Source organism: Miniopterus schreibersii, assembly GCF_964146895.1.
Source record: "Miniopterus schreibersii genome assembly, chromosome: 17".
In the NCBI taxonomy this organism is placed as follows: Eukaryota; Metazoa; Chordata; class Mammalia; order Chiroptera; family Miniopteridae; genus Miniopterus; species Miniopterus schreibersii.
In genome coordinates, this window is record NC_138117.1 from 26,946,090 (window position 1) to 26,970,528 (window position 24,439).

A 24,439-nucleotide genomic window follows, 5' to 3' on the forward strand; every position below is an offset into this window, starting at 1 on the left:
CTGGGGAAAAGCCTCTGAAGGCCAGATGGGCTACTGAACACCAAAGTTTCCCCCTTTCTTATGAGGATTTTAAATCACTAAGTTTTCCTTTTTATCCCAGTAACAGTTTCTATATTCTAAAGAGAATTTTTAACTTAGGTAAGAAAGATGTAAAGCCTTTACATGGATCTTTCTTGATCTATTTCTACATATTTTAAATAAAAAACAACTCCTATAAACAATAATATTAGCATGAATCTCCGATTAATTATTGGTATAACTGGACTGCAAAAGATTTCCATACAATTTTCAATACTTGCCACTTGAAATATCACAAGATGCTAAAAGAACTGAAATGGAATATGACTTATAAAAAAATCAACTTAAGAAAAAAAATTCCAGAATGCAAAAAAAGCCACAAACTAAAATATAGGTAGGAGTAGAACGGCAAAGCAATTGTGGAGGAAATTTGAACATCAGAGCTAGCTACAATAACAGCTCTTCTCTCCCATCTCATTTTACACCAGAAATCTCAAGACTCCATCATAGCAGATTATGGAAAAAGTTTAATACACATTTTCTTAAAACCTTGTATTATGGAGTTTGGTATTTTCCCTTTTGAAAAAATACCATTTCTATAGTTAATGAAAAACTTTAACAGTGCATTTTGCTAAGCAGTTCTGAGGTTCTAAATGACTGATAAACTGACACACTTCATCTATCGATTTGAAAAGCTATGGACACACAGCCCAAAGGAAGTAAGGGTAGTGTTCCTCATTAGATTATTATTATTAGCTCACCCCCACTTCATAACAAGCCCCAGATAAGTGTGGTGTAGACTGCTGCAAAGCTGGGCGCCCTTCTAAGCTCCATTAACAAACCTCTGCCCCTAATTTACTATCTCTCCGCACTAGTTTGAAGCCCAATCTCTTTAACAGAACAAACAACACTGTATACAAAGAGGGAGTTAGAATTTGTGTTATTTTCTTCTCTGAGTGAGAGCAATAAAGCCTAAAAGAAAATAAACAAAGTGGGGCTTCCAGAGCCCTCTGGGCCCTGGACAAAACACTCAGAAAGGCATTCTCACCACCACCCAATTTTGGGATGGCTCCAATCAGCTCATATGGACACAAGGAAAGACTGCTTTGAATATCCCACGATGATAAACTAATCAGGCTTTTTAACATGCTAGCTTCCAAACTCATTTCTCCAAATGAAGAGAACTAGAGTCCTCATGAATCTTAATTTCTGTCACTGGGGCATAGGCCTCTCCACTTCCAACAAACATTTGTAGATTTCAGACTTGCTCCTAGCCTGTAGAGATGAAAACATGAGTAAAGATGGTCTCTACCTGCAAATGTCTGGCATCAACAGGACTGTTATTATGGAAAGCTGGGTTTTCTTCAAAGCGGAAGCTTAACCAGTTAAGTGACTCGATTTAATTTTACCTGCTTTTGTGTGAAAGTCTTTTGTGCTTCCTTACCTCGAACAGATTGCTAAATAAAATTTCATTTTCTTCCTATGACTCAGCTCTACGGTGGGCGGAAGTGGAAGTCTATGTTGTGGGGGTCAATGGATGGCAACGCCAGCAGGGGGTCCAGAACTTGCATTTTTAAAAATTATAACTAAAGCTTGATTCGACTCAGGTCCCTCTTGACATAAAAGGGAAATAAAATTTGCTTGTGACAATCTGGGCAGATATTCTGTGGAACTGGTCAATAAATCAAAGACTGGGGCAGTTTCTCCTAAGTGGTTTTCCTGCCCTTGGTACACGTATGTATGGGCACGTGCACACACACTCACACACACACACACACACACACACACACACACACACACACACACACACCCCTCCTGCTTCATTCCCACTCTCAGTGCCCTCTGATTGGCCAGCAGCATTGAAAACACTATCTACACCATGAGCACGGTTGACCCAGGGGTCTCCAGGCGCCGTCTGTCCATCCACACTCACCCCTTCCACTAACTTATTTGCATGAGGTTTGTCAATGGTGTGTGAAGACAGATCTCCGCACACCATTCAAAAACTCCTTCCAGAAGCACCAAGGCTGACCCTGGGCACAGGAAGACGGCAAAAACCAATAAGGATTTCCCTTCCTTGGGGTGAACTCTACAGTTGTCTCTGAACAAAAACATTTTGTTTTTCTCAGTTAAGTTTACGTTTCTAATCTTTCACTAAATGTACAAAAGGGATAACGTGAAAATAGAAATTTCCAGTGATTTTGCAGCAAAGGTGAAAGCCATTTCCCAGTTCCTGAGGTTTTAATTCATGAGCTTTTAGCATTAGTACATGACGAGATTGATATAAGCAAAAAATCACTGTTATTAATTTAAAATAATAGAATTTGGAGAATTTTATAAAAATAATCTTAGAAATTATAGAAATTTTTATATTAAAAAAACATGTATTCAAAAGACACTCAAAGGCCACAGACTCCCACACCAGGGCACACAAAATCATTTAATAATGGTGAAGCATTTTTCATCATGCATTTAATACTTAAGAAATACATATGAAACAGAATCCAATTATTTATACAAATTTTGCCATAAGGAATCCATAGCATATAATATGTAATTATCCATCATCATATTGGCCAGTTAAGTTTCAAGTTAATAGCATATTATCTGATTTAATATGTGGAAATCATATTAAATCCAGCAATCTAAACTTGAGTGAAGTGCCATTATAGAAATGCCCACATGAAATATTTAACTCAGTCACAGAAAATGAGTTCTAAAATTCCTCTGGAAAGGCCACTCAATGAAGGGACGCATAAAAACACAAAAAAGTTTTACTGCAATATCCAATAAGCTCAGATGCAATGAAACCTCTGGGTAGAAAAGCAATCCTTTATTTGATGCTACAAATGCCCTTATTTCTTTTTTAAAATAAAGAGGGTTTTTTTCCCCCTCCAAATTAACTTTATTTTTCCTCCTTCACTGCCATTCCTCTCTCTATTCTAACACTATGCTTACAATCTGGTGGCTAGTTAGTCCTCTTAGAACTGTTTCTGCTGCATAAACTTCTGATCTGAGGACAGAAAGATAAAAGTGACTCTCAAGTGTAAGATTCCTCAAACTCTCTGGGGTTGGGACCAGCTTTCCCCCTAATCCTTCCTGGATTGACAATTTTAGCAAAATATGATAGTCATGTATCACTAACAGAATGAACTGAAAAATGAAAAGACAGAGAGAGTACAAGTCCTATTTCTTAAAATTAATGTTTAATCTAACCAACATAAGATTTACTATCAACCTACTGGAAAAGTATCTAAATGCTTAAGCCCAAATTTTCTGAACTTAGCTCATTTTGCTGATCAAGAAGCTGCAGGTAGGTGCTTACACTATGTTTGGTCTATAGTTTCAGAATCAGGACCTGGGCACTGGTCCTTGGAAGCACTCTCTTGCAGATGCATTGAGTGGCTGACAATTTCTCCTGGTCTTTGGTGGATCATGTAGTCAATATACATCCCATACTCTGTTTGTAGGGCTGTGAAAATGAAAATGAAGGAAACAGCCCTTTCTAAAAAGAGCCTTTAGCATATATCACAAGAAGCCAAGGCAGAAAACTTTGAGTTCACAAAGAATTTTAGAGCTTTTTGAAAGATCCTGAGAGGTCATTCAGCCTAACCCCTTTATGTTATAAATGTGAAAACTTTGGCCTGGAGACTAGGTAAGTGAAGAGTAAAAGTAGAATCAGGTATTTTGCCTCTAAGCCCAACTCACTTTCCACCATCATCCACTACCTCCACAGAACACCAGATTCTACTTTAGAAAGTACCTCCTGGCCTACGGGGTTAATGAAGGGCAACGTGAGTGTGTATACAGACCTTGCATCTGGTAGCTGTACGGTGCCTGTCCAGGTTGAGGGGTACCAAAGCTGGTGCCGTAGCTGAGAAATCCTGTCTGTCCAGGCGACTGAGACTGTGACAATCCACCTTCAGTCTTGATGCCTGCCCACAATGCACCTAAATCAGTTAGTGATAGCTTATCTATCTGTTCATTTTCAAAAGCTGGTAAATATACAAAAAACACTTCCACACGATTTGTCTCAAATGCTTCCCAATATTATCTCAATAATCAAGTGTATATACACTTAGAGTGAAACACCTTAAACTATAACTTCAATTAAAAACCAGGATTATTACAGATTTTAATGCCTACTCACATGTTCTTTCCTACTATTTTTCTGAATCCCATTTTCGATAATACTGAACTCCAGTGATATCACTTTTGTACTTGGTTTTGTTGTTTTATAAGAGTTTAAGATCATCTCTTCTATAGTCAAGAAATGGTTATAACTAAACTTTAAATTATTCCAAAAGTTGCTATGTTGACTGATATTGAATCAAAATCCTTTTTTCCCCTCCCTAAAAAGTGATTAGAGTCTCTAGCCTCACAGCATTTTTCTTCTTTTTTCCTTACTCATTTTACCACAAGGATGTTTTTAGTACATACTTATTTTAAAGTCAGAGGAAGCAATTTTGGGCACAGAAGTAAGCAACACAAGGGAAAACCTTTTCCCAATATTTAGGCCCTAGCAGGAAGTAAGCACACAAAAATCAGGATATTAAGAACTGAATCCTATAGAATAGCACAGTAATTTATAAACAAGATGCCCAGCAGCTGCTGTTTCGTACCTTATAGTTTCAAGTATTTATTCAAATATAATTGTTTAAGGTTGCTAATCAATTGGCTTTATTTTATTAAGTTGTATATTTTTAGCCCAGCCGGGCGTGGCTCAGCGGTTGAGCGTTGACCTAGGATCCAGGCGATTGGGGTTCAATTCCCGGTCAGGGCACATGCCCCGGTTGTGGGCTTGATCAATGACTCTCTCATCATTGATGTTTCTGTCTCTCTCCCTCTCCTTTCCTCTCTCTGAAATCAATAAAGATATATTTAAAAAAAAAAAAAAAGTTGTATACTTTTAAAAATATTTTAAAATAATTTTTTATTTTTTAATTACAGTTGACATACAATATTATATTAGTTTTAGGCGTACAACCCACTGATTAGACATTTATATACCTTACAAAATGATCACCCTGATAAATCAAGTACCCACCTGGCATCATACATAGTTATTACAATTCAAATTGGTTTAAGTGTAACCTAAAGTACCCATTCTTTTTATCATAATGTAATAAAAATAATGTATTTGTAGCCTCCAAGTACTTCCTAAAGCACCAGGCTGACATCCTAATTTCAGGACTTAGGTCTAATTTCAGGATTGCTGTATAGAGCTCAGCCCTGGATCATAATTAAAGACAGTCATGAAAGCTCACAACTGTCCTTAATTCCCACAGAGGGAGGGAAGGAAAATTTCTGCCAAGGGAATTCACATTTTTGAATAATTTTACTTTGCACTTAAGATAAACGATATCTTTGGATCTAGAATACACAGTAGTCTCACTGTGTATTTCCATTTTAGGGGAATTTCATCAGTAGAATGAAGGTAGGTAAGTTTCCTAAGGCAGTAGAAGAATCTGACTCTTGGCTGAGAGAGCCTCCTCTAATTCCTACAGTATCACTAATTAACCTCATGATGGCCTTCACATTTAAGTCCTACCCTGAACATTTTTAAAAATGTGATTTTCTCTACATAGGCAATTCCAAACCAATGAATAACCCATACTTATAAAATGTTCCCTGGAAAAACAACTGCCCTGGGCAGGTGGCTTGATGGCTCTAGAACCTCCCCCTTTTTCCATGTTGTCACAATAGGGCTTGTCCCCCTTCTCTCTGCATTGAGGCTATAATGACCTGCTTCCAGTCTCTACCTGTACCACCTCTGCTGTTAGCCTGGAGGGATAGGAATCTTTGTGATAGGAACAGGTAAGGAAAAGCAGGGAGAGGCAGAAAACATTCATGAACACACCTCTCTCCACAGCTTCTACCCGCGGCTGGCAAATCCATCTCATTCACCAACTCCAAGCAGATCTGGCGAAGAACAGTATGAGCTCTCCTTCCCCACCCATCTACTGTTCTTATACAAAAAGATTTGCCTATCTTTTCTTACAGGGCCTAAGTAAAAAGTCAGGGGGCACAAATCCTCAGAGAAAATCTTTTAAGACCATCGGGACCTTGACTATCAGCAGTTAAAAATCCTGAACTAGGTGCTCAAGCAGTGGGGAGAAGGCTGCCATATTTTTCGATGTACTGACTCAAGAAAAAATAGAACACCTATTCAAAAGCACTGGGGGCATCTCCTTACAGTCAAGGCCCAAAAAGAGAAGAAAGATGGTGTTCAGGAAAATGCTAAGTACTGGAGAATTCTTCCCAGAAGATTTATAAGCATGGAAGGCCCAAGGATCAAAGCCCTTTACAATAAGCCTTGCTCTGACCACCGCCCCAATCCCCATCTGTCATACTAAATTTCCTGCCCTTACTCTACCAGCTCTGATTCTAATCTCCAAAACTCTGCTCATCTCACCCTCCAGGAACAACTACTCCAGATAATTGGGCATTTGCTAATGGCTTAGAGCTGGAGGAGTCCCTACTCAACAGTACAGATGTTTGCAATGGGCCCCCCACGACTGAACGAACAGGAGGGGTTGAGAGGCAGCCAAAGCAGTAGCAGGAATGGCACCTTCCGCAGCAGCGCTGGCAGGTCTAGAGAACTCTAGCATCGTCTGTACTGGAAACGACACTGAAACTTTAATCAGCTTACACTAAAATCGGAGAATATAAACTGGGGAATCCTTACCTCACATTTAGAATTAAAGCTACACAATTCAAATCATAGGTATTTTTCCCTTTTTAGCAAAAGAATAGTTTAAAAGTAAATTATAGACAAACTTGACCTATAGCTAATATTACTTTGAGAAACCTTGAGTCAAAGTTATGGACATGAGAGACAATTCTAGGAAGCCCGTTTTATGGCCGTTTTTAAAGTCTGGTTTAAAAACATTTAGCCAGACCACATTCAGTGCTGATAGCTTTGAAATAAAACTGTAAAGGGAGAAGTCATCTATAGAGGGTGTCCCCCAAAATGTACACACACTTTAAATGATTATAAAGTCATTGTTTATTAATATAGAGTTCATTTTCAGTATGTAAAAGAGAATACAGAAATGAATAAGAAAATGTTTTTGTTGTCAATGCCTGTTTTCAAACTGATGACCGTTCTGGTCCAGGCACTGACGACAATGTGAAGCAATGGAATCTCCAACATCAAGAATCATTTCGTTCAGTATTTGTGCGCCCTCGATTTGTCAACTGTTGTCAGTTTTGTACCATAAACTTTATCTTTTATGTATCCCCATAAAAAAGTCTAGTGGATAAATTTTATTTGTTCAAAGCTTAGTCTGGCTTCACCCATTATTTCAAATCAGTTACACCTTAAAAGGAGTGAAAATTAAGTGAGTTGTTAAAGTGTGTGTACATGTTTTGGGGACATGCTGTAGATAATTTAGATTTTAATTTATATATATTTTGTAAGAAATTTATATATGGTTAATTTTGTTTGGGGTAAAAATAGAAAATAAATGAAGTAATTTACCTTCTAATAATGAAATGCTTAAAGGAAAACATTTCTTTCAATATACTGCAGAACAGTACAAAACAATAGCAGCAGACACATAATTAGAATATTGATCACAAAATACAATTCTGTGCAATAAGCACCAAATGACTTATTCTACCAGTTCTTTCATCCAAAAGTTATACACTTTTTCTTGATAAGGTTTTACTTTTTTTAATAAAATGCCAATAATTCCTATCTTTCTGTTCAAATGGGTTGTGATTTAAAATTAGAATTGCAGTTCGAATGAAGAAAAGGTACTTCAAAATTCTAAGATTTTGTAAAGCTAAACTTTGAGGTTTTGCCCGCTTTGCTTTTAATTTACAGGTATTGACCCTGTAACAATTGAGTTAAATTACACCAAGATAAAGATAACCTCCAGGTGAGGAGGAACAAATGGGGAGGTGAGCCTGAAATGCTTCCTGATTCGCCTCTTTAAAGTGCAGCCCAAGCCGAGATATGTAGCTCACTTTTCCTAACGGGCGATAATGCTGAAATTCGATAATCCTACCACCCTCAAGGTTACAGCAAGGGTTTGTTGAATTCCGCTTGTACTTCCCTAATCATAGCCAGGCATCTGATAAATAGGAAATGAATCTTCACCCCAAAAGACTTCATTCACAGAAGTTTTATCACAAATATGCACCAACATACTTTGGATTCCAGAGCCAAGTGCTCACCTGGCAAATTAAGAGCTGAGATATCAAGGGAATAAAATGAGAACAGGAGGGCATCTGAACCGTGCCATCTATTTGCCACCTCTGACCCCAAGATAAGTAGCCACCAGTTACTCACAATGTTCATTTGAAACAATCACATTAAGAATGTAGACACGAAAGATGACACACTTTCTAAAGTGGCCCAAGATGACAGTCTTTCGGAGCCACTCAGGTATGCCCACTGGGTAATAGCACCCCTAAATTAAACAGCACACTACTCACCATATGAGGAAATTCCATAGGGCTGTCCCGGCTGTGGGTAGGTGGCGTAGGCTGTCGCTTGCTGCATTCCTGTGGTGAACTGTGTTTGCCCATATGCAGCCATAGTTTGTGAGGAAGGGGTAGGGAGAATATGTGGGTATGCTCTGCTATTTGTCAGAAATGACAGAAAATGAAAGCCCATGCATTAGATGGAAACATGCAAGGAAACTGATTCACAAGCATTTCACAAATTCCAGTTAGACTGTCTCTTCAAGTATAACATTCAAATATAGGATACAAGGTGCTGAAATACTTCAGTCTCTACCAAGTGAGGCCCAAAATAAATCTGCGTAAATACATTTAAGTCTCTCTGAAATGCACTTGAGTTTAAATTAAGATGTAACTTGGGCACAAGACATGACTGGAAATAAGGTAAAAGGCTACTCAGAAAAGCTACTTATTAAGAGAAAATACATCTTACTTGGAAGGATAGATCTGTGGTGGGGAGAACTGGTGAGTTGGTCTTGGGCTGAAGCTACTGCTCCCAATTGCTGGAAAAAAAAATTCACAATGATCAAAGCAAAATACAAAATACATATTAAGCAGGGATATAGTTTGAACTGTAGGTGGACCATAGAGACCTTTCTAACCTGCAGAAATGGGAATTTCATACAGTCAACCTAACAGAAAGTTATAGAAACCTATAAGAACTGATGAAGTGGTTCTAAGTTTAAATTAACTCTTAGAAAACACAGTAACAATCTTCTTAAATACCTGTCAGCATGCTGTGATGGGTTTTTAGTCACAGTACTTGAGTACAAACAGTCCTGGTTACTGTTTGGAATGATGCTGAAAGGGGACATGTGAAGCTGGACTGCAGGGCTGGGCAGGACCTGGAAGATCACCTGGCCTATTGTTTCTGCTCAACAGGAACACACACCTGGGACTGGATTACCAAGAAACACAGTCCAATCTTCTCTCCAGTGAGCAGAAATAGGACAGGTCCTCATTTGCCTGCATTGACTTAACCATGTTTTTTATACATGATAGTTATGCATTCCTATAACTATCTTAAATTTCTCAAGTTGCAAGCTAAGCCTATTTTTTCTTGGCTGAGGTGGGTGTTCCTCTGCCTTCAGTTATAGGTGCTCAACTTCAGTGTCCAAGTACAAAGTTGTTGTTTCAAAAAAGAGGTTATTTAAGCATTCAAGCAGACTTTTGTTTCTTTTTAATCACATACATTTAATTCATTATGTCTGAGAAAGGCACTACACTCTTCTAACAAATGTTCTTTTACATTTGTTCTGAACAAAAGAAGCAAAAATCCATTTTTGCTAACAAAGGCCTTAAAATGGTAGTTTTCAGTTTCTTTCCCTGTAAATATGGGCTATCTATCTATCTATGGACAAAAATACACACATATATATTTGTGGTTTTCCCCTCAAACTCCCCCAGTCCTCTATACCTGGCTAAGATGTATATTTTTTGGATACAATTATCAAAAGATGTAAAATATTTATTTTCTTCACTAATAATCTCTCTCTTTAGAGGGTCTTTTATTTATTAGCTATAATCTTCATTAAAACCCTTCACAAGGTTCCACACTATCAAAGTTTTATGTATTTTTCCTGATGTCAGGTCAGTACATTTATGCTTCTCAAACTGAACGTTCTAACTTGTGTTTGGAAGAACAGTGGTGGAACTGAACTAGAATCCCAAAATCTATTAATACCCCATCCCTTGGAAAGCCAATAGGCCAGCCCAGTGACAACAGAACAGATCTGGACTGGCACTCCGCCTTCCAGCTGCCAGACTTCAACCACCTGGCCGCCAGTGTGGCGGAGACGGAGTCCACGCTGAAGAACCGGCAGGCCGACTCACTGGTGTCCCTCTGCTCTTTGGCACATGTTGAGCCACTACTCTGTTCCAGGCACTGACTAGGTGCTACAGGTACCAACACAAGTTCTGTCTGTCACATGTAGGGAGGGGACACACAAGCAGCCTTGGGAAGATTCGTTAAATATTGGAGTTTACAGAAGGGTGGGATTATTGAGAGAACACTGGGGCCACAAAGACTACCACTTGCCAAGGACATCTGTGACTACAGCCTTTTCTACTCCCCTTTTCTAAGCCTGAACAGAGGCCAAGGGCAAAGTAGATTTATCCCACCAAGACCCTGGAGGAGCAATACCCACCCTGCACAACAGTAGTTAAAGATAAGTTCTAAATCATGGAACTACAACAATGACAAAAACACACACAAATGCCACCTCATGACAGAAGCCACAGAAATCCCTCTTATTCTCTTCTAGCTCTATCCCTATGTTTTTCAAATTGTGGGTCAGGACCCATAAAAAGATCATAAACTCAACTTAATAGGTTACACCTAGCAATTTTTTTCAAATAGAATAATAAAATAGAAGATATTGGGGTTGTTACACAAGGCATGGGAAGTTCTATGCAGCTTCAAGTTAAACACATAGTATATGTGTGTACACATGAAAAAAGACATTTGAGAGGCTTCAGAGTGTGATAATTAAATACATATTCTAGAATCAGAATTTAATTTCAGCTCAGATTCATGTTCCAACTCTTCTAGTTGCTCTTAGTCAAGTGACTTGATCCCTCTCAGCCTTGATATGTCCCCAGATAGAATGATGGCAATAATACTACCTGTAGGAGTACTGTGAGGGCTAAATGAAATAATCAACATAAAGTGCATAATACAGTGTTTGTGTAATAAAAGTTTATTATCTCAGATACCCGGACAACCATCATCTTTGTCCCATATCTGTCCTTCCTTTGGTATTTTTAATTCTACTCAATGGGCAGCATCATCATCCATTCAGCAAAATGCTTAAAAGCAGGATTCCTGCCCTATTTACATGTGAGGATAGAAATGAAGTGACACATCCAAGCAACTAAATGAGGAGGCTGGTATTTCCGCCCGCCTGCCTCTTTTCATCAAAACATACTATCTCTTGACAGCCTACATAGAAACTAGAAACCTCAAAATCATCTCACCCCCCCCCCCCATTTCATGACTCTCAAGTCACCCATCCCAAATCCAGAAACCGCCTGCTGAGCTTCCTCAGCATGTTTCACCTGCACAACCTCAGCAGCCCGCTAGCTTCCGCCCTGCATCCCACCCATCGCCCTGACTCCCACGACTGCCAACCGCAGTGATCTTTCTCAAGTGGAAACGTCTTCATGATCATTTTCCAGCTTGCAGTCTCTCCACTGAGCTCACATTATCCCTAGGAAAAAATTCCAGTTCCTTGGCAGAGGATACAAGGAGCCGCAAGCTTCCACCCTCCCCTGGGCTTAGTGTTCCACAGCCTCCCTGGACGTGAGGATGCCCCATTCGTGCCCTGCATTTTCATGTCATCTCGGTTGTTCTTCATACCAGACCCTCTCTACCTTGTCATGCTCTTCTTTCCTCTGCCTGACAAACACTTACTCCTCTGTTGGGACTAAAACATCATGTCTCTTTAGGAGAACGGCTTCCTTCTCTGTACTTTCTTAAAATGTTGTACACATGGGCAATGCAGCACTCACCACATTGCACCGCAGCCAGCATATGCACCCTATAGATGTTAGATTTCTCTGCGACCCATGTGCTTCTGGGGCCAAGGACCTCTCATTCTTTGTCTTAGCACCTGATAGGGCCTGGCATGTGGTAAGTAATCAATAAACAATATTTGTTCAATGACAATGTGAGACTTAGGTACTAAGCAAAGTAGATTTTTTAAAAACCGTAACAGCTTGAAGGATGGTTAAAATATTTTAAGTTATTTATTATCATGCATAAGAAACTTGGCTCAGCTCTTTGGCAGTATAGTTGGACCAAACCGTGTTCTTGTGAAATAAATGTGAATAAGAACCTATAATGCTGCCCAGTGTCTTGTTGCTATTTACCTAACTAGTGGACCTAAAGTTACTGAGTATTTAATGCTGTGTGTTTTGGGCTTTCTCTAAATCCAAACCCCTGCCATCTCTGTGTGGTCTGAAGTCAACAATCTTCCATCACATTCCTCAAATATTGTATCCCCTTAATCGCTTAAAACACCTTTAACTTTTAAAACAGTAATCTAGGAATTCAGATGAATTTTAATTTTATTGGACCATAATAACCTATAGCAAAAAGAATGTTCCCAGCTCATCTATCAAGGTAAATAAAATGGTCATCTTACCATTAGGAAACTCCAAATTATACAGGCTTGAGCCCTGGGAATTACGGACAACTAATACCTCTCTATTTTAGCACATTTGTTTCCTATTACTGTTCCATTTTATGATGTCCCTACTTCTGACATCTAAGTTGAAGAAGACCCCCAAACCTTGTTGCAGGAAGGGAGAGGAGAACCCAAGATAAACGATATTCACAAGCTTGAGAATCCACTGAAAAGGGTCAATAGAAATCTCAAAAGTTGCAAGTTCTCAGTTCACAGCTCCCATCTGCTTATTCAGCCAAACAATCAGGTCCAAAGCCTAAAAGTAAGTTTTGATTTTTTGTCTCCCTCATACTCTTTGTATTATAAGTCAAGTCAGCTCTCCTTTCAAAACATACTCTAAATCTGGCAACTTCTCTCTGCTTGTTTTCTACCACGGTTCCAATCGCCAGCACCGCAGCCACCAGAGCAGGCAGCCAGGACACTCCCCCTCCTTCCCCCTAAGAGAATTCTGGCACATTGAATCCTGACTCGGGAACTGACAGGGAAAGGCTGACCCCCTGCTTCTATTACCCTCTGCCCATTCCTGTCCCACAGAGCATTTACCACACAACAAACAGCGATCTCTTCAAAATATACATTAGATTCTGTGACAACCATCTCCCCCCATCTCCAAGCCCTGTTACCCTCCTGTTATATTTAGATTAACCCGAAGGTATTTTCTCACTTCACTAAGATCTCTGCTCAGATGCCCTCTCCATCTGCTCTTCACTATATTCTCGGGTCTGCTTTTGTTTTCTACATAGCAGGTTTCGCTATTTTCTTACACTGCCACTTACCTATTCACTATCTGTCTCTCCCACAAGAATGGAAGTCCCCTGAGAGCAGGGACCTTGTCTACCTTTTTAATGCTATAATCCACTGCCTAGAACATTGCCTGGCATATAGTAGGTGCTCAATACATAATTGTTGAGTGGAGGAATCAGACCCCCAAAGTTATATCTTTTCATGAACAATTTTTAAAAATTAAATAAAACCATATTTGCCACACATGGTGTCTTTTTTTCCTCTAGAAGCATTTCTGTTTCTATTTCCAGGTTCCAAATACCACCAGGCATCAACTTCGTATGAGTAATATCATCAGCTGGCATTTTCTTTAACAAATTAATAACACATTTAGGCTTTATGGAAATGAGAGAAGAGAAGGCAAAGGCATTTTTGCAATCCCTAAAAACACATTATTTTCAACCCCAATTGTTCTGAATATTTAAATCACTGAAATATTGCTTTTTACTGGTAAACAATAAATGACCAGAACATCACTATTTAAAAAAAAACAAACCCTAGCAAACAACCTTGCAATATTTAATTCAGCCACATTCCTTGGAAAACCAATCTCTCTCCTCCAGTGCCCCACACCAGGGTATCTGGTGATTTTTCTGGACAAGTGAGCCTCCTGCCTCCTTAATGCTTTAAGATGCTAGGGTCTCTTGAAGGCCAGAGGTTCAGGTAGCTATTACCAAAGTCAGAATGGCTCTATTTCTTCTTTATCCTTGCTCTTTCCTCAAGACAACCAGAATGGCCAGGATGTAAACTTTTCAGCCATCATGGAGAAGGAAATAGGAGTGGTGACCACAGAAGCAAAGGCCATCTTGGAGTTAAATGCTTGGAGACTGCTTTCAATAGTCTCCTTTTTCTCTTATCAACCTTAAGTCCTCCAGCATGCCATGCCATGGCTTTTGCATATTTATGCAAGGAAGAAAGAAAGAAAGGAAGGGAGGGAGGGAGTGAGGGAGGGAGGGGAGAGAAAAGAGGAGACAAGCTAAAAGAGAAAGAGAAAGAAGGTAAAAAACGTGAAAAGAATGCCCATCCTCATGGTGCTCCGAGCTTCCTACACCTTCATCCGATCCCCCAGCTCACCCGATCCTTCCCTTGTGTCCAACACAGAGAGTCAATCTATGGAAAACAAGATCCTCTGAAGCTTCCATCTTTTCACCAAACTCTCCCTCCGCCTTCAGCTAAGCCCTTCTCTAGGGCCCGAGCTTCTCCACATCTTTCCAAGTGGAGGCTCCTCAGTCTCTCAGATTCCAGATACCACAGAGGCCTGAGAATGTATCCTCATTGCTGTTGCTTCCAAACCACTGCTTTTCTGCTCTCCCATAAAACCCTCCCTTCTTGGAGGTTCATGATGCTTCCAGGATGACCCATCTCCTGAACACTGAAGTATTTTGACTGTGTCCCCTGACAAGTCCCAACATTATCTTGGGTTATGCATCCAACACTTTTCTCATTCTATCTAGTCCTCAACTCCGGCCTTCCATGTCGACCATTAAACACAATACCACATTCTGGACCTTTGTTTTTTTTTTCATTCCACACAGTGATGACTGAATCATTTGTTTACTTAAGAAACATTTACTGACCATCACACGTGCTTGACTCCATGGTGGCCACTGGGACTGTAAGTGTGAACGAGACAAACAGAATCCCTGTTCTCACAGGGCTACAGTTTAGTAGGAGGCACGATAGTGAAAACTAATTTTAAAAGCAGTGACAAAGGCTGAGGAAGGGATGTACAGAGAACAAACAAGCAGCATGTGCTGGAGGCCTCACTGGGTTTTGAGATTAAGGAAGGAACATCCTCTCTTTCCAGAATGTTTCATTCCTTTGGTCCCATCTCACCTGTTCTCCAACCTCATCAAGAGATGCAGGACCCCTGACACCCTTATCTTCTTGCAATTTATTATCCCTACCTTTGCATTATTTTGACCTCTCCTGGATTCATGAATAATTACTTTAAATCATTCTTTTACTGATCATTTTAATTCTCTCTTTTTCCATGTTCTTCCATGCCGGACCTGGAAAATCCTCAACCCTGGATCAAGACAAATGTCTTCTCCGGGCGGCTAAGCCTTGTAGAGAAATATCGCTCTGCCATAAAGGGTGCACACTCAGGAGTTTCATCTGTTCACCTTTGTTTGGACTTTCGGCTCTACTGTCAGTCCTTTTATGTTCCAAAGCAGCCTTGTGCCTCCCCAGTCTCACAGCATTTATTTCAATCGTCTCCATCTCTTCAAGCTCACAAACCCATTACTACTCTCATTTTGAGTCAGAGGAAAAAGTAGGAGTATTCACTCATTCACTCATTCACTCATTCATTCATTCATTCATTCATTCATTCATGTATTCCCTATTTCCCCTAGCAAATATCTGAGTGCCAAGTACTGTTTCAGGTGTTGGGGATACAAATGAATGGAACAGAGCAAAGTCCCTGCCCTCACAAGCCTACATTTTGGTGGGGGTGAGAGGCCAACATAAACCTCATACACAGGTGAGCGACACAGCTGGCGAAAGGGTCTAAGCGTTACGTGGCGGGGTGGCGGAGGCTCAGCGCATCAGAGACTGGAAGTCTGTGGTGAGTTTTCCAGCATGACCGGGGCAGTCGGGCGGGCTCGCCGAGACGGTGAGAGCTGAGCACAGGCTTAAGGGTGGCAAGGCGGCCAGTCCAGCCGGGGGCACTGCCACTGCAAAGGCCCTGACTGGAAGCACATCTGCCACCTCCCCATACCCACTGGCACGCTGGAGGAACGCACAAAGCCGGGGAGGCAGCAGGGTGGTCTGATGTAGCTCGTAGGCGGCTGTAAGAACTTGGCTTTTACTAAGAGGGGGACGGGAGCCCCTGGAGGGTTTGAGCAGAGAACTCAGGCAGAAGCTCCCTCAATTTATTGCCGCCTCCCCCGCTTCAGACTCATCTGCATGACTCTCCATTGCCTCTTTCCTGATGTTCCGTGAACAGTTACCCCTTCTCCAGGCTGAGTCACTTCGGTTTGGGATTAAGCCACTGCGGTCCCAGCAGGGGCTGCCCTCCGCCGACTATCCCCCTGCCTCCGGAAAGTCTGTGTGGGCAGCAAAAGCCCCGACCTTCCCCATGCCACCCTCAGCCCTCTTTCCGATGACCGCCTTCTCGCCGCCTTTCACCGAATGGACTGGACAGGCATTTTCTCTCCCCTGTGCCCACTTTCTCCGCTCGTTCGTTAAAACACCCATCAGCAAACAGGAGCACATGCTGTCCGCCGGGAGCTGTGCTGGAGGCCCAGAGACGCCGCCCCTGGGCCGTGGGCTCACAGGGACCTGACGTCCGCCACCCACCGAAGCTGCGCAGGCCCAACCCGCTTCTCAGTTTTCAATTTTTCAGTGTGACATCATTTGACACTTGCGAAAAGGTGCAAGAAAAGGAAAAGAACTTCCACTATCCTTCACCCAAATTCCCCAAATGCTGACATTTTATCATATTAGTTCTGCCTTCTGTTCTCTTTTTCTCTATACATGTGTGTATGTATACAATGTATATCTCACATTTTTTGGAGTTATAACATGATGTCCTTTTAATAACACTTTGGTGTATATTTCTTAAAACCTAGGAATTCCTTTGTCATAGTCCAGTTATCAATAACAGAAAAAATGATGCAGGACTATTACCTATACTTTCAAAAAACTCTCTCTACAGTATGTATTTTTCAACTTGTTCTTTAAAATCATTACTTTTTAAAAGTATATTATACATATGCATTGGGAAAAAATCTTTTTGAAAAAAACAAAGAAGGAACAAAATTCAAATTATATTCCACCATCCAGAGAGAGCCATCATTAATTTTTATATACATACACACAGGAACACATATATACATACATATATGAATGCCCTTTTTAAAAAGAAAGAAAACTGTGAATATACTGAATACACTACTTGTACTCTGCCTTTTCACTTAATATAGTTAACATTTCCCCAAGTCATTAAGTTTTTTAAAAAACCTATTTTTAATCACTGTATGTGAACCTATCATATAGACAGTGCTTTCCTGAAATCATTCCCCACTTTCACTTCAAGTTCAACACTCTTCTTTCTTCCCCAGTCACCTCTGTTTTCATTCAACTCCCTCCCCATTTCTTTTTTTTTAAAATATATCTTTATTGATTTCAGAGAGAGGAAAGGAGAGGGAGAGATAGAAACATCAATGATGAGAGAGCCATTGATCGAGCCCACAACCTGTGGGCATGTGCCCTGACCAGGAATCGAACCCTGATCGCCTGGATCCTAGGTCGACGCTCAACTGCTGAGCCATACCCAGCCGGGCCCTGCCCATTTCTTATACATGTTTCCCCTGGGTTCTGTCTTCAACCCTGTACACTTTCACAATTTCCATTCCAGATCTTTCCCGAGTTCCCACTTCTTCAGGCGGACGTTATCTCACAATTAACACACCCAAAATTGAAGGCACCACCCTTCTTTCTCAGTCATCTCCTCTTACATACCCTCACTCTGAATTTCTCTCTCTACCTCACCCATTCCCCATGCTCATTGGTCGCTATGACCATAAATTCTATTTCATAATACATGTTCATCTGTCACCTTCGTACACTCATTGCCACCACCTGACCTCAGCTCTTCAGTATTTCTTGCCCAAATTAACGCAAATACACACACACACACATATATATATTTATATATATATAAAACGAGTATCTCCACTTCAGTTCCCCAACCTCCCCTCCACTCAGCTGCAGTCAGGATTCTGTATGTGACCATGATCACGCAACACCTTCCTATGATGCCTCCCACTGCACTCAGCACAAAACACACACGCCACGCAGCGCACTCATGCCTCTCGAGACTCCTAGTCCCACACAGTCTGCAGCAGGCCCCGTACTGCTCCCTGGCATGCACACCCCAAATGCTGAACTATCAGCAGCTCCTCCACGGGCCAAGACTCTGTGCCCAGGTCTCCTCCCACAGAATGCTCCAGCTGCCCCTCCCCAGGTCCATGTGTGCTTTATTCCTACCTTTAAAAAAAAAAATCAGCTGAGAAAGTCTCCATGCCTCCACCCTGACTCCTTCCTTCCTAGACTAGGGGTGGAGGGCTGACCCTTTCCTTCATATAAGTGGGAGTAGGGGCTGTCTCTTCCCTTCATAGAACATGGGGGGGCTGACCCCTGTATTCCTACTCATTTTTAAAGGCTGAGTACGGGTATCTCCTCCAGGAAACCTTCCCTGACCACACCATCCCAACCCGGTCTTCCTCGTATTCTTGGGGGGGGGGGGGGGGGGAGGCCTGGCTTCCCTCTGCCATTATCAAATGGGCTGTGATGGTCTGATCATTTGTTCAGCCCCTTAAACCCCAAGCCAGGACCATTCTCATACATCTTTGAATCCATAATAGCACAAAGCACATCATCTGGCATAAGCCAAATTCCAGTAAGTGTCTTACAGAAGAACTAATGGCCCCTGGCCAATGTGGCTCAGTTGGTTGGGCATCATTCCATGCACCAAAAGGTTGCTGGTTCAATTCCTAGTCAGGGCACATTCCCCAGGTTGTGGGGTAGGGGGCATGCAGAAGACAGACAACTGATTTTTCACTCTCACATCAATGTTTCTCTCTCCTTCTCCCTTCCTCTCTCTCTAAAATGATCAATAAAAAATCTTTTTTTTTTTTTTTTTAAAGATAACTGATGGGTGCTCGTATGATTAGTATAAAAGTTTTGCATTTCCATTTTATTTTATATCTACATATAACTACTTTTAATTGTGGTGTATATTAAATAAATGATCCTGAAAGCTAGGTTAAATTAATCACGATTTATGAAAGTATAGCATTTCCCTTTGGGAAGTTTTATAAGTACAGCAGACAATACGAAAATGGTTAAACACTTAAGAATTACTTCTGATAGAAATAATTTTTAATTGAAATAGTGTAAGTTGGGTAATTTGGCAAATATATAATCATATCCTCACAGTTACTTTATTATCACCATCACTTTCTTATCAGCAATTTCACTATCACAGATATGAAATTTGGATATTTTGTGTGTTGCAGGCAGACTTTTTTTAATGTGAAAAATTTAAAACTAACCTGAGGATTTAAAGCTGCTTTACAAATCTAATTTAGAGCTATAATTGACATGACAGTTTGCTTAGAAGAATGGCCTGTACGTCTGCTTAGGGGGTATCAGAGGCCAACTTTCACCTACTTAAATTTTCATGATTGGAAAATCATACAAATGAGACAAAAAGGGAAGAGCCATTAACATAATAAGATCATTTATAGAAGAAAGAAAATGAACAAAATCCCTTTTGATTTTATCTCCTTTACAGGATACCAACATTTCCAGCAAACACTTTATCATACTAAATAAAAACATCAGAATTGCAAATATGTCACTCTGAGAAAAGCTATATTATTTATATGATATAGGTAACATTATATATACACCATACCATGCATATACACACATGCATATACGTATTTGTATATATAAATAAACTTGGAAAATAATGTTCTGTATTAATGGAAAAATCTAATGCTGATTCCTTACCTGAACCTGAGAAATTGTCTAAAGACCCGTCTGCTGTTGTTGAAACTATTTCACTGCTGCTCATTGGCTCTGTTTTAACTACAAAAATAAACAACATATATCATATATCCAATTAATAGTTATCTGTAAAGATATTGTAGAAGAGATATAACATTCAAAATAGTTACATAGGAAATTATTTTCAAAATAGTCTTTTTGTATTTAAATATAATTCATATTAATATTCCTAATAGAATCTTTTTAAACAACATTGGCATGTTAAATATCTTCTCCCTAAGGAAGTAATCTGTTGGAAAAGTTACCCTTTAAAAGAAATGCCTTAAACTAAAAGTAGTTAAATGCATTGTTTCCTTACATATTTATTGAACTGCTTATTAATAAATAACTTAACTCAAAATTTGCATAACGGGGATGTGAAGTTACAATGGGTTTGTAGCTATTTGGCCAAGCAGAGTCAAATGATAGAATAAAAAGACTTGAAGAAGTGGGAAATACTGCCAGAAGGTTTTCATGGTGCTCAAGGACAGGTGTATGTGTGCACAAGTACACACACACACACACACACGCACGCACACTTTCTCAGTTATCCAGCATGGCTAAGAAACAGAGTGCTCCATTTGATGAAGTATTATTACCACCCAGGCATATCTGGTGGCCAATTCGTCAGTATCTAAGGAACATTTAGTATCAAAAGCACACTAAGTGTAAGTGAAGCAGAAATGTTTTCCATTTCAAATAATACCAATAGCAGTCAGTTTGTGGCAAACATATATGACCTTTGATAAAGTTCCTAAGGCTGTAAAATAAAAACCTTAACATTTATCCTATAGGTTCTCTAAGCAACCCATTCTACTCATAAAGTGATGGTATCACTGCACCCCTATCCAACAGGTAGGCCAGACCACCACAGAACATTAGTCATTTCCCCTAGTTTTAGGCTATTTTAGAATAAAGAGACAGCATTAGCATCTTTCCTAATGAAGTGCTATATCAGAATTTGCCTGGCCTACTTTATGGAAGTTATATGTCCCCATCAATAGGTTTTCAGAAAGAGTACAATAATATTTTAGGAGCTACCTAAAAATCAATAATTTGCTTTCCTAGATGAAAGCCCTAACAAGAATATTAGGGGAGGCTTTTCTCACAAACTAAACACATTCTGAAATAGGAAAAGATAGTAGAGAAAATGTAGCTGTTCCTTCCCTGGACATTGCCAATCTCTTGTAGACATCAGACTAAGGATTCATTCATCCCCGGGGCCTTTGAAATGATAACTAATGCATACTGAGTAGTTTTAAAATAGGCATTATAAATAGTTGCAGCAGATAGTCACTTTCAAAAAAATTAATTATTTAGACTGTTTCTAAACAAAATTGAAAAATAAAACCAGCGAGACTAGCAGGAATCACTCCAACTGCTTGTTTTAATGAAGACCAAACAATAGTGTAACTGAAGTTTTCACTTTTCCACCACTTGTTTGGGGTTAGAAGTCTTAGTTGAGGCTAATAAATTCTGACATAAGCCTGCATTTCCCTTCTGTCTTCACGCCTCCAGGCAACCTAATGATCTTGCTCTTTGCAACCATTGTGCGGCTATAGATTTGGGGAAGCAGGTCTGCCTCTGCTGGTGCACAGTTCCTAAGTTTTCCGCACAGTTGTCCCCATCCTGTCTTACCTTCCTTAAAAAGAACTCATACAATGCTGTATATAAACTCCTACAATGTACATATAAAGCAACAGCTCTGTTTCACTCTGTCCTGGACAGATGACCACTGGAATTCTGAGCTCAGACTCACATACCACAAGCCTCTCAAAAGATGAAAATGAGCCCTGCAGAGTACAGTTGTGTAAAACACCTACTATGTGTCAGATTCTTTACTGACGTCATGATTAATCCTCTCAAACAGTTCTACAAGTAGGTGTCAGAGCACAACTTACAAACTCCCTAGTTAGATATTTTCTTGTTTCACATGCCAAAAATTAAAACCAGAGGGGCTAGGAAATGTGCCCAAAGTCACAGAGGAAGGGACAGAAACGGGATTTAATTTGGGATGTTTTTGGTTCCAAGGCTTGAAGAAATGGCAATAAGTAGCACTTCCCAATAATGAGAGCTGCTCTATAACAAAGCAAGGAGAATGAGATGCCATGCCTCGGTCTTGATGAGGCATAATCATAACCAGCTCCATCTGGTGACACCACGCAGCTCTAACGTCTCCAATCGCAGACTCCTCCGTGGGTCACAGAGCTTGCGGGGCGGTCCTCGCCGCACTGGGGTGCTCACAGGCCAGGCCAGGCACCGGATGGCAGGCCTGGGCCCGACGCTGAGCTGTCTGCGACAGAAGGTGAAGGGGGGATTTTCCACGGAGCGGCCTGTTGGCCCTCATTACTTCTAAGCCTTTGCCAAATCTAAGGCCTACGATTCTGTAGATTGGACCATAAAATCCCTAGTGAAAGCCAGACTATACACCAAAACAAAGACTCCTGCCCCCTAAAGCCTATCCCAGCTACACCCCATATGATTGGCTTAATCCAATGCAGCTTTCACTCCCAAGAGACACTTGATTATACTTGAAATTCCATTAAAAATGGGCAGAAAGAATAGGAAGGGAAGGAGAGGATACTTTGCTTTCAGGCCCCAAGTACATCGCCTTTCTGCCATTGTTCAAGCACGCCCATCCATACACTAAGGAATAAAGACTCCCTTCTCCTAATGAAGCCGATTGTCAAAGGCTCACTGTTGGAGAGAGGAGGGCGCCCATAAGGTGGCTGCCCGGGCGGTGGTGATGCTATCAGGCGCCGCAAGAGAACACTCGCTCGCCAGGGACCGCTGCTAACAGACTGCTGATTCACTGTGATGCAGAGCAGCTTCCGAATAAGAGCCAAGTGCACAGAGACCACTTCTGGTTTGGTTGTTGCCAAGCAGACACCCACCGGAAAGTTAAAAAGACAAGAATAATCCCCAGCCACCAAAACTTTGCCGTCCCGCTTGCTAGCGCCACCAAGGTTACCAGTATGCTGCAGATGATAGAACGGAGCACTGCCCCAAGGCTCTGAATTTTAAAACACCGCATATTGAACTTTTTTTTTTTGTCTCTTAGAGATTTAAGCTACTGTCACATCTGTGGACAATTATCCCGTTTCTAAACCACCTATCTGAAAAGAAAAAAAAAATCTATGAACAATCTGTTCTCCTCTAAATAACTATAGGACCCTTTTATCTCTTTCCTTACATGACTTAGGTCTATTAGAAAACAGCATTTTTTATTCTCTATTGCCCCCATCAAGAGTCTATTTTTTTCTACGACCCCAAGTTGCCATCTGATGCTTCAGAATTCTCCTTTGCCCCTTTAATATCTCTGATCCCTCCAATTCCTTCACTCGGCCGTGCACTCTAGGCCCGAGCTGTACTGAGCAGCAGGACTCTCCAGAGGTGCCTAAACTTCCATCCATCAATGCCTTGGAGCTTTGGTTCTGGACTCAAAGAATCCAGTTACTTGCTATAAGACTTTCTGAAACATATTTGATCTCTTCAACCTTAATTATCTCATGTATAAAAATTTTTAAGTGATACCTACGTTACAGGAATGCATAAGCTATAAAAATGTATGTCAAGAACCTGGTCTGAGGCAGACGTTGAAACTGTTATAATGACCGTCCTCAGAGGCAGTAGAGGTATTCTATTTCTGCTGCACTGAAGGCCTTCTCCTGGCAAAGAAAGAGTTTAAAGCATCAGCTTTGGAATTATCATCTGAATTTCAATCTAGCTTTGCTATTAACAGTGTAAACCTGGAAAAGTCATTCAACATCTGCATGCCTCAGCTTCCTCGTCTGTAATATACTCAGGGGATAAAAAAGATAAATGCTTATCAATCATTTAGCACTGTCCTAGGTCCAGAGGCCATGCTTTCATAGTCACTCTATCATTATAGTGTCTCTTTAATTAGAAATCAAAGTGTTTCTCATGGGGGCTAAATCTATTATAACATTTGCAGTAGAGTTAAGCTTACTTTTGAAAAGCAAATTAGAAGAACTCCAAGTTAAGTGACTTGTCTACCATCAACCATGAGGCCATTGCCTCAGCAGAGCCTCATTCAAATCAAGGTAACCTGGATGTCACGTAAGAAGGCAGGACTAAATCACGATTGAGAAAACTTATACCTTGGTCATTACAATCAGTATTCTTTCTGTAACTGTTCCATGAAAAGAGACACCTATCTTCCTTCACATAAGCTTAAATGAGGACAGACCTATCAGACCATTGGAGCAGGTAGCATTAGCTGCAAAGACCTTTCAACTAACCCATCACACCATGACTGTGCTCAAGAAGCAACACCTGGTTATACTCTGAATGCTGTGGTCATATACATAATCTTCAGGAAGATGACAGGCTCATCAGAGGATCACGTATTCAGTCATGTGATTAGTTATTTCTCACCACGTATTAGGAGGACAGTT

At 40.5% G+C, this 24,439-nt stretch overlaps 1 protein-coding gene across 13 annotated transcripts in view; it reads right to left on the bottom strand.

Moving 5' to 3' along the window:
• Window positions 1–24,439, bottom strand: part of EYA1 (EYA transcriptional coactivator and phosphatase 1) — a 281,949-nt gene that overhangs the window by 96,766 nt on the left and 160,744 nt on the right. For 5 of the 13 annotated variants that reach the window (XM_081117344.1, XM_081117350.1, XM_081117345.1 and 2 more), the window contains 4 exons: window positions 19,986–20,063; window positions 8,924–8,993; window positions 8,464–8,609; window positions 3,831–3,968 (listed from right to left, as the gene is read on the bottom strand). In XM_081117344.1, the coding sequence (XP_080973470.1) occupies window positions 3,831–3,968; window positions 8,464–8,609; window positions 8,924–8,993; window positions 19,986–20,063 (432 nt within the window). The remainder of the gene's footprint in view (window positions 1–3,830; window positions 3,969–8,463; window positions 8,610–8,923; window positions 8,994–19,985; window positions 20,064–24,439) is intronic. The other 8 variants (XM_081117348.1, XM_081117342.1, XM_081117343.1 and 5 more) reach the window with 5 other exon arrangements.